A 10,902-nucleotide genomic window follows, 5' to 3' on the forward strand; every position below is an offset into this window, starting at 1 on the left:
CATCTTCCCCACCCTGCACTCGGTCCCACAGCAGGGACCACTCTAGGTAGAACCCGACAGCCTTTATCAAAACCAGCCACAGACTGCAAGGTCCCCTTCAGAAATAACTGAAGTCAGCATTGCTTCACGCTCCAGCTGTGTACAGTCTGAGTAGATGTTTCCCTTCCTGCCTGACTTTGGTGGGACCTATGTCACCCTGTGAGATCCACACGTTTGGGGTGGAATAGGGGAAGGAAGAATACAAGTCCTATTCCAGGAATCAGTATGAGCTAGACTGCCCCAAACAGTGGGAGAGCTCGCTGGGCACAGAGCTGCTGGTAGCGACCAGCCAGCCGGAGATGAGGTGACACCTGCAAGTGAAAGGTTCCGGCGCCTGGGCACAAGACTTGCAAGCCAAGCAGAGACCTTAGGGAAGCTTGGAAGTGTGGAGTAATGGGGAGAATCATCTGGAAGCAGAGGAGATGCAAGAAGGAGGTGGTGGCAGCGGGCGTCGAGTGGAGGCCGGGGGGGGGGGGGGGGGGGGGGGGGGGGGGGGGGGGGGGGGGGGTCCGGTGGAGCGGCCCCGCCCCTGATCACTCGGGACCTCCGCGTCTCCTCCCCGGCAAGGGTGGAGCAATCGCCTCCAGCCCCGCCCCAGGTCCGCAGAGGCCGCCCCTCGGGACCCTGGTGCGGCCCAGAAGATGGTGGGAGGCCCAGCTGGTGCGTTATCAGCCTCCTCCAGGAGCCGGCCCAAGGCACCGAGCGGCTGACAGTCTGAGATTAGGCCCCGGGAGGGTCATTAAGCTGCGGCCTGGCCCTGGCCCAGCCTCCTTTCCTCCTGATCCAACCAGGCCGGCAGGTGGGAGCTGGCGATAAGGACGGACGGGGGTCTTGGCGGTTCTGGGGTGGGCGCTCGCTCACTCCCAGCCCCTGGTCAGGACCGGAACATAGAGTGGAGGAGGAGGACTGTAGGTCAGTGTCAGCCTAGGCCCTGCAGGGGCAATCACCAAGGCTCGCAGGGCAGGGCATCCCCGCATTTGGGAGGTGGGGACGGGCGACAGGGCTTGCTTCGGCCTCTCCTGGCAACATTTCACAGGTGGTTCTGTCGTGGCAGACTGGGGGCATAAAGGGAACTGAACTGAACCCACCTACACTCCCCACCCTCAACAACTTGAAGGAATAGGTGGCAAGGAACGTGACCATCTGCAAGGGGATCCGATCTGCAGCCAAAAGGCCCCAGCCTGGAGCTGGACCAAAGAAGGTATATTTGTGTCTTAAGGGAGAACTAGCCTCTACCATCCTGTCTCTCCTTCAGTGAGAGAAAAAAAAAAAAAAAAAGCAGAGCCGCCTGGTCCCCTGACTTTGCTTTCTGCTTTAATCAAGGGATAGCTGAGAAGAATAGGTACACACTCTAAACTGGCAGAGATGTGTCAGGGCTGCATGAGTTGCAGAAACCCGCAGAGGGCAAATGCCCAAAGCATCATCACAGGGGGAGCCATCAATTCCTTAAAGCTGAAGACCAGAGAGGGAAGGAGACTTGCCCTAGATCACACAGCAAGGCAGAGAGACCTAGAACAGAAACACTGCTCCCCCTTCTCTGCTCAGCTCTCCCTCTATTGCAGGCTGGCTCCTCAACCCCAGAGAGATGGTTTGTGGGTATTCCTTGAGACATTCAGGCAAGCCTTAGACCACAAAGTCATCGCTGTGACCGTGAAGCAAGGCACTGTGAAAAGGTGAGGTCGGTGGCAGAGAAACATCTGGAAACAAGGAGGCTCTGGCCGCCTTCTCCACACACTTCCGCTGGATCTGAAATGAGTCTGTTCTGGGTTATTGCCACAGAAAGAGGGACCAGTGTTGTTCAGTGAGACACACAGACACAGAGGAGCTGGGCCAGGCGGCACTTGCCTCAGAGCCTCCTGGTCTCTTCTCTTCCAGGATGTTTCCCTGACTGAGAGCTGAGCCAGGATACGGGTGAGGCCTGGGTTCTGTCTAGTCCATCTCAGCTCCACGGTTTTCTTTCCCATATGCTAGCCCAACACTCTGGAGCCCTGGGGAGGGGAGAGAGCTGGACAGAGTGGGTGGTGTGCTGTAAAGGAAAAATCCAGAAGGTCCAGAGCTTCCTGGGTAATCCATAAATCCAATGGCCATGGACCCTAGAAGGCAGTGATTGGGAAGAAATGGGCGAGGCCGTGCTTGGAGCCTGGAAGCTGGGTCTGAGTCTTTGCCCCAGAAGTATAAAAAGTCTTTATTTCGTAGAAATCAGGGCCACTTCCATAGTCGCAGGAGGAGGGAGATGAAAGGTGAGGGCTCCTCAGAATTGGGTGGAAGACCCCAGGGCCACAGTGCATCCTGTGCTCAGTTTGGCTGTGACTCACGAGAGCCGAGAGGGGCAGCTCTCAATAGATCCCTGCAGGGCAGAGATGGGGTGAAGTGCTGGCATCGACTCTATGTGCCCCATAGCCTGGGGACTGGGGCCATAGAGGAGCTTGTCACATGGGTGTGCTGCGGACCCTGCCCTCTTCCTCCAGAATGTTCTCGAAGGCATTCTTGTGCTCACTGGACCTGGAAAAGGAGGTAGGGCTTATGGGGTCATTGGCTTCCCTTCCCCCATGTCTTTCCTGCACCAAGGCCTTCTCCCCAGAATTAGCCTCTGGCTCCCAGAGAGGCAGGGGAGCAGAGAGTCCTTCCCCTGAATGTGCCTGCACTGGAGGCTCCTCAGAATCATCCCCACCCAAATGTCATTCTCCTCACCTGTGGTTTCTCCCCCTTAGTGGTTTCCCCACTAAGCCTCCCAAGAACCCCCTTCCCACAGAGTCTCACCCTTCCACTGACTTCCCTTTCTGCATTGAACACCTCCCCATGATACCCTTTACCCTTACCCCTGTCTGAGCCTCCTCCCTGAATCGAACCTTTGTCTCTCTGCAGGATACTGTAGTCCTCACAGATCATTCCTCACCTCACCAACCCTTCCTCTTTGCCTCACACGCCTTTCCCATCTGCCCCAGTAGCATCTCACCTAAAACCAGACGCCATTGAAGAGTATCTGCCGTCCATTCCCACCAGGACCCCGTCTGCCTTGCTTCCAACAATCATGACCATGTTCCCAGGCTCCCTGGAAATGAAGTTTGTCAGTCGCTCATCAATGACTGTCCGCTCCGCCCCATCTAAGAAGAGAGTAACCCCAGCTTTCCTCTGGACCCTGCAGACACCAGCTTTCCAACTTCCTCCTCCTCCTCAGGCCTCACCTCCTCCTGCCTGATCCACCAGGAAAGTGGGGAACACAGGCGGTTGAAAGACACTTGTCCTAACTCTCAGGTCTCTTTCCACTGCCTCCATACACACGACCTCAGCCCCATCATAAACCCAACAGGACTCAGAGTATATCCCAAACCAGGAGATGTGGTTAGTGGTCTCAGAAGGCAGATACAGGGCTAACAGCATTTCTAGCAGTAAGCGCCCATCTTTCACCCCTCAGACTGCTTTTGTGAGGGTCCCTTATACCTACTCAGCTTCAGGTATATGTCTTCAGACATCCCACAGGCACACCATACCAGACATGCCCCCCCCCCAAGTCAACTCAGTTTGTTCTCAATGTCATCTGCTCAGGGCGGGGGGGGGGGGGGGGGGGGGGGAGGGGGGCTTCGAGAGTAATCCCTTTACTCCGCTCTCTAGTGCCCCCTACTGCCTCCCTCTGTCAACTCCCAGCTTCCCTCCCAAGCAGCTCTTAGATTCACCCATCCCTTTCTGAAAGGCCTCTGTCCCCTCCAGGTCCAGACTATCCAGCCTCATACTCAGCCTCCTTTTGTCTTTAAACCTGCAGACTTCACATTCTGTGCACTCGCATGGAACAGCCAGGACTCTCAAGGTCCATCTCATCCACTGATCCCAGCTGCATTGCAGAAAGCGCCCAGTCTAGATCACTGATGCTGCCAGGTCCTTCTGACCGCCTCGGCCTCACACTGGAACTCTCTGTCCGTCTCCACCCCTGAATTCTTTGCACATACTCTGCAGGCCTTGCAGGGCTGAGGCTGGGTCCCTGGCTATCAGGCCACCTTGGTGAGACCTGGGAAAGATCCCCATAAGGCAGATGTAGCTTTACCCAGGGGGCTCTTGATCTCTATGCATTCATGCCTGGTACCAGTGCCAGGCCCCAAACTGGAACACCACCCCATCTTCTGACTGACTCCTTGTGTGTCAGGTTTTGGGGTAAACGTGCAGTCGGTGAAACCTTGCTAACCAACCCCCTTCCAACCCCAAGCCAGCTCAGGCTGTGTCGTGCACTCTGCACTTTCTTTAGGCTGTATTTGACTTGAATTGCTTATCCAGACTGTGCGCCTGTGAGGCTCTTTGCATCACATGTGGCTGACCTTCCAAAAGGATGGGAACTTCTATTTCAGGAGAAGGGTCAGTCTCCCATCCCAACCCCCATAGGTGGGGAAAAAATTGAGACACTGAGGAGAGAAGACATTTCTCCCAAGTTCCTGTGGGGTAGCGGGTGGATGGGGGAATGAGAGAGCCATGAAGTCAACAAACTGTAGGCCCTGGGAGCCAGACAGGCTGGGAGCTGGTTCTGTCACTAACTCTTCCTGAGAACCTGAGGACCAGTTAGTTTCCCTTCCTCACAGTGACAAGACTTTAACTGGAGCTCCTGAGGTCATCCCTTACTAGAATAAAAGCAACACCCTGAGCACTGAGGGCTTCCCAGCCCCAGGCCTTCTTCACACAGCACTCACGGCTCTTCCTGGCACCAGAAGTGGTTGACAGCAAAGGCGATTGCAACCAGGACCAGGAACACGGCCACAGCAATAAGGCCCTGCATCCAGGGCTGAAGGTTCCCCAGACCTGAAAAAGGAAATGGAGCTGCAGGGACAGGACAGTCTTGGGACTGTGTCAAAGGCCAACAGCCTCTGTAGGGCCAAGAGGGACATCTGAGTGGCTAGAGTGGACGTAAGTTAGTTCTGTCTACTCTCCTAAGAAGGCGAGGGAAGGAAGGGGGCTTAGAGTCTACTAAAGTCTGAAGGAAACCTAAGGAACCAAATAGGGAACACATGTCAGGGTTTGCTCTGAGGCCCTAGCTCCCAGGACCTCCCCCTGCACAGGCCCCCTTCAGTCACATGCAGGCCCCCTAGGAAGTGCAAGAAAACAGGGACCAAAGGGCAGCTCCAATGACTGGCCTCAGCCCTGTCAGCTGGGAGTGGCCTCTCCTCCTCCCCCGCTGGCCCAGAGTTGCCAGGCTAAGGCTGGCATCCGGCAGATCCAGTTCTTGAGCATAAAGCTTCTTTGGGAAGATTAGGAGGGGTGAGGTCTGCCCTGGGCTGCTCAGCCCTGGGCTCAGATGGGGTGCAGGGTAAGAGAGGTAAGATGGCAGGGGATGGTGGGCTCCAGATTGGAGCCTCTTCATCCTCTCCAGCAGCGTGGCCAGGATGCAAAGGTCAGAGAGTAGGTTAAGGTCTAGCCTGGTACCCCTTCTGCTTTTTCACCCGACATCAACCACAACCCTTAAAACTTTTCAGAAGCCTCTGCCCTCGGGCCACTAGCAGCCCCAAGGAAGACTTCTCCTCATTAGACCGAGGACCTCACTCTGAGCCTCAAGAGGAGAGAGGACAACAGGAAGCTTGGGAGAGCTCCTGCCTTCAGACAAGACACCTGTAAGACTTGAGCCATCCTACGTTATGAGAAGCTGGGCGTCAAAAGGCTTCAGCTTGCCTCATTCCAATGCCAAAGTCCTTCTTTGAGTCTACTTTGATATCTTCTGCTGCAGTGAAGACTTGCCTAGTCTTAGTACTGTCTCTGAGGCTGGCAGGTGTTAGGAAAAGGGAGGATCCTGGAACTCTCTGGTTGTAGCCATGGCAACCCTAGGTTAACAATCCCCGGGTAGCAGAAGATGCACAGGACGATTGCTCTGCAAGGGCCATTGTTTTGGGGTGCCCTCATCCCCACCCTTGCCAAGAAACACTGGCTCAGGTTCATCACTTCTTCTGGCCAATGATGCTCTGGCATTGGGAACAACCCTGGGAGGCCCCTTCCCCACTTCCTTCCTTGGTTCTTACAGCTAACTCCTCCCTCACAAGACACCAGGGACCACAGTCCTCCGTTCCTCCTCTTGTGGCTCTAGGGAGCAAGTGGTAGAGTCAAAGATGGAGAGGGGAATGGTCTGGGGCTGACCCATGTAAGTTACTGGACCTCTCTGGTACTTCAGTTTCTCAGAAGGCCTCTGAGACATGGGATTCAGAGGTGACACAAATATGCATGCACATCTTCGCCAACCCCGAGACACCAGACTACTGGGTACAAAGCCCTCCCAAACCTCCAACCAGGCAGCAGCTCTGAGAGATGGCAGGGTGAGGTTTACTGAGAATGAATAAAAAGACTAAGACTCAGAGTGGGGCAGTGATTTCCTCAAGATCACACAGCACAACAGAAGGAGCTTGGTGAAGAATATACCCATGGTCTGCTCTGGAAAAAGTGAGAAAAAGGGGGCTTGGGTCATCCAAGAGGCAGAGGCAGGCCATCTCAGTGAGTTCAAGGCCAACCTGGTCTACCAGGACAGCTCAGGGTAGAGAGACCTGCCTCAAAACAAACAACAACAACAGAAAAAGGACTTAGGCCAAAGCCAAGGACTCGGGACAGCTCCTGTACCACTACCAAGAACAAGACCGTCCTGCCAAGAGCAAGCATCTGAGGGTGCCTTCGGACCACTCCCAGCCTCAAGTTCCTAGCCCCTGCCCTCAGTACCCAGTCATCTCTGGGTCCTGCTGTGAGGTTTGGATCTCAACTCCTGTCTCTCGCCTAACCACCAGAGCCGACATGTTCCCTGTTCTCCCACTTCACACGGGAGAAAAACAAATCTCAGAGCCTAAGTCAGAGGAGTGTGTCTGGCCCAGTGCCTGTCCCCCCTCCAAAACACTACAGTATTGCAGGTCACCACCCCGTCCCACCCAGGTCACTGTTTTCCAGACCAGCCCTCTCCTCTCTGCAGTCCAGATGTTCCTGGCCTGTGCTACCTTGTTGACAGCTGGCAGGTGCCACTGCGGAGAGCAGACCCAGCAGGAGCAGGCTGAGGGCCAACATGGCTGCAGGCAGCTGTAGGGCCTTGGTCCACTGCTGGTGTTTGGACTCCCGGAGCTGCTGGAGGTCTGGGGTGTTCCTATGAGATCGGCTGGGGAGCAGTCAGGCTCTGAAGGAGAGGCAGTGATTGGGTTAGGCAGAAAGGGAGGGAGGGCGGGGAGGAAGAACTGGCAGGCTGGTGAAGAGAAACTACCCTTCCTCCTATGGAAATACGCTGCCAGGCCTGGCTGATGCCCAGCCCAGCAAATTGGCGCTTAAGGTACCCCGTCAAAAGCCAGTTAAGGAGGTGGGCCTGTGAATTGGGGAAGTAAAGGGGAAGTCCCAGCCCCCTCCAAGACCCACACTACCTCAGAAGTCGCCCTCAGCTCACCTTTCCTGGCAGCGGGGCTGGGCTCTCTGGGAAAGGCGGGACACATTTTCAGTCCGGCCTTGAATGGGCTCAGTGAGTGGGTGGGGCTTTTTGGAGGACTGATTGAGTGCGATTAAGACACTTGCTGACTGGCTCAAGGAGTCAGAGGAAAAGCACCTTCGTGGCCAAAACCCTCAGGGAAAGCTCACCTGCCCGCTTTCTCCAGAGCTGTCTGACATTCACCTGTTCTGACCCACCACGCCAGACACTGCGTCCCACCCCTGAGATACAACCTCACTTCACAATCCCCAACCCTGACCAATCCTGTTGTTCCCCCACGCCTTTCTCATAGCCGGGTTCCACATTTCCAGTCCCCGGTAACCTGGCAGGAACCAGACAAGATTTGACTTAGTCAGAAGCCTCAACGCCTGTCTTTAGATCCACCTCTATTCATCAGGGGAGGTTGTGCAGAACAGGCCCAGACTATAGCCAGGACTGTAGCCACAAGGTAGTTCTTCTGTCCCCAGACATAGACGCCACGAGCCAGGCCCAGCAGAAGCCCACCCCCTACTCCACAGACACATAGCATCCACCTGACCTTCCAGACACTAAGAATGACCCAAGTACCTATTGAAGTCTGGGGCTGAAGGTTATTATGAATATCATTGCCCCAGCCACCCCAGAATACCGGAGTTGAGGTGCTAGAGCAGGCTAGACCCATTTCCTAAGGAAGGGAGGGGAAAGGATTTCTTGGCAGTCCCTGTTGCTTGCATTGGTTCCTGAAAGGTCACTGCAAGCAGGTCTTCCCTGTGGTCACTCGGGTAACAGATCTTCTGCTGTCTTGGCTCCAGGGAGGTACTCAGGTACCTTTGAGAAACCCTAGGGCACAGGCACACGTCCATCTGTCCTTGAGTACAGAGCGTGGAGCCTGTGACCCAGGTCCCACACAAGTCTACCATCCTGGCTTGATCGGGTTCGGAAAGGATGAGTTTGGAAATAAGATGGCTAAGAACGGGTGGCTGTGACATTAAACCCTGGCAAAGGCACTGTGGATGGTGCGGAGCCTGGACTCGGAGGACTCCTGCAGCACTGCTCGTCCTGAGTCACACTTGCCAGCAGGTCCTAGTTCCTGTTTAAAGAGAAAAGAAAAAAAATCAAAGGAAAGGAAAGAAAGAAGAAAGGAAATGCTGGCAGATCAAGAGAGGCCCAGAAACCAGGCGGTGGTAGTGCACGCCTATAATCCCAGCACTCAGGAGGCAGAGGCAGGCGGATCTCTGTGAGTTCAAGGTCAGCCTGGTCTAAAAGAGTTAGTTCCAGGACAGGAACCAAAGCAGCAGAGAAACCCTGTCTTGGGAAGAAGAAAAGAGAGAGAGAAAGAAGGCTCAGAGATGACAAAGTTGGTGTCCAGAGACAGGATCGGAGGCCTGAGCCTGCTTCCTTTGAGTGTCTGCCTACTTTCATGCATGTGAGCCTGTGACCGTGTAACAGTGGGTTCTTCTCCAAGGGGCCGTAGGGGAACTCTTCATGGGCTTGAGTGATACCATCCGTACATGTATAACCTGTTTTTAACATGGCCTGAGGGTTTCAGAAGCACTGAGGAGCAGGCAAGACAGGCGTTAATGAACAACCAGGGAACCGCTGGTTGGAATGAAAGGAATGGGGCGGAATTTAACAAATATCCACCAGGCCTTCCTCAGTAGTTTAAAGCAGGGGGCTGGGGACCAAGGTCAAATCCTCATCTGAGAAAATGAAAAGGTAATCATAGGTGGGAGAGGCAGACTTAGGGATGCAGGGCCTGCCACCACTGACTGAGCTGCTTTAGATGGGGCTTTGAACAGGGCTTGGGAGGTGGAAAAACCAGGGAGGGTGTGGGCACATGACTAGATGGAGAGGAGAGTGAGTGACTCTCAGGTTAAGTTTCTGAATTGAGCAACTGAGTGGGTGGCAGTGTCTCAAGATGGGACATGTGACGTCCCAGGATGCAGTGTGTGTGTGTGTGTGTGTGTGTGTGTGTGTGTGTGTGTGTTGAACTGAGAGATCAAACACAGGTGTTTCAAAGAAAAAGGGGGCAAAATGAGGCAGGAAAGTGAAATCCCGAAATAGAGGGATACTCCAGCAGCTGAGGGCAGAGATACAAAGAGAGAGGTGTGCAGAGAGGTTTCTGTGGTGGTACCCACTCACTAGCTTATGCCCTCAGGGAAAACCCCAGCCTCTGGTACCGGCATGGGAGACCCAGTCTCTTTCTCTAAGCACCCCCAACTTCCCTGAAACCCCAGCAGGAAGCAGAGACTCCCAGAACTATACTTTGGGCACAGTAAGGGATGATGAGTAGAAAGAACATCAGGTGACCAAGGGAAGGAAATAGCTCCCAGGTCAAAGTCCCAGGCTTTAAAGCAAAAACAAGTTGTTCCGGAAAGGAAAGCGGGTGGAGGGATGGGGGTGGAGGGGACTCTTTGCTTTAAGGCTAGGTCCCTGATCCCTGGAAGTTCTCACTCAGGGAAAGGCTTGTCTCCCTAGGCTTATGAACAACATCCCTGTTCCCAAGGTAACAAAGGGGTCCCTGGTTGTCTGGCTGAATCTCAAATTTTGGGTGGGTCTCAGCAGCTCTTACGGCTGGACCCTGGATCCTCACCTCAGGCAGCTGTTCCATCCCACACTCAGTTCCCCCCTCCTGTTTCTTGCCCAGCTCTCATCTGTTATCATCTGGCCCCTAGACAAACCTTCCACCATACTAGAACTGGCTTATCCTCAAGAGCGCTAGTTTCCCACATCCCTCCCTCCTTTCCGTCCTCCCTCCAACATCTTACCTGCCATTCTACCTACTGCCAGAAGGTGGCACTGTGTGGCTCCAATCCCAGGCTGTAGTGCTGGCGACACAGTTCACCAAGGAAGATTAAAGAGCTTCCCTCTCTCTAGCCGCCCCGACTCCCACCCTGTTTCAAGGGTGGGTTACAGGAAGGGAAATGAACACTGACATATAACCAGTCAGTGGAGATGGAGGCGTAGCATGTGTACCTAGAGTTCTGATGTAACAGAAAGTGACTGAATCACCAAGGATGCTTCCTTCCTGCTGGTGATGCTCTGGGGTGGGGCGGTGTCAGACAACGCAGAAAGATATGATGGAGACAGCCATGCACATAGAGTTCAGACTGAGAAAAAGCCGGGTGACACATTCAAGAGTAGTGTTTGAGTTCGTTCGTTTTTGTTGCTGTTTTCCCCTGTGGTACTAAGAATTGAATCGAGGGGCTAGTCCATGCTAAGTGAGCACTGTGCTACATCCCCAGCCCTCGAGGTGGACAGATGTTCAACATACAAAGGTAAAAGTCCTCTTCACTCATCCTTGTGATATCCTTCCTGTTAATCTTTGCTGAAAGCCTGAAAATTCATGGAGACTGTCTCATTTTGGCCTCTCCTGGTCCATAAAATAATGTTCAAACTTCTGCCCAGGTGTCTGCCTGAGGGGCAGGGCAGTCAACCCTCCTCTTCATCCTCGCCTGGCCCAGGGT

The 10,902-nt window shown here is 54.3% G+C and overlaps 1 protein-coding gene across 2 annotated transcripts; it reads right to left on the reverse strand.

The window, feature by feature from the left end:
• Positions 1–1,353: 1,353 nt before the first annotated feature.
• On the reverse strand, positions 1,354–7,668 carry Pdzk1ip1 (PDZK1 interacting protein 1). Of its 2 annotated transcripts, none has more exons than XM_050136429.1 (5): positions 7,418–7,668; positions 6,984–7,156; positions 4,713–4,821; positions 2,996–3,091; positions 1,354–2,541 (listed from the first exon to the last, which is right to left on the reverse strand). In XM_050136429.1, exons 2-5 carry the CDS (start codon positions 7,048–7,050, stop codon positions 2,469–2,471), a joined length of 345 nt encoding a protein of 114 aa, XP_049992386.1. In that variant the 5' UTR covers positions 7,051–7,156; positions 7,418–7,668; the 3' UTR covers positions 1,354–2,468. The 2 variants fall into 2 exon arrangements, with proteins under 2 accessions (XP_049992386.1, XP_049992387.1); XM_050136430.1 differs by having other exon boundaries at positions 7,395–7,418.
• Positions 7,669–10,902: the final 3,234 nt, after the last annotated feature.

The sequence above is a fragment of the Alexandromys fortis genome, unplaced genomic scaffold (assembly GCF_014885135.2).
Source record: "Alexandromys fortis isolate MF-2015 unplaced genomic scaffold, M_Fortis_MF-2015_v1.1 scaffold_13, whole genome shotgun sequence".
Lineage (NCBI taxonomy): Eukaryota > Metazoa > Chordata > Mammalia > Rodentia > Cricetidae > Alexandromys > Alexandromys fortis.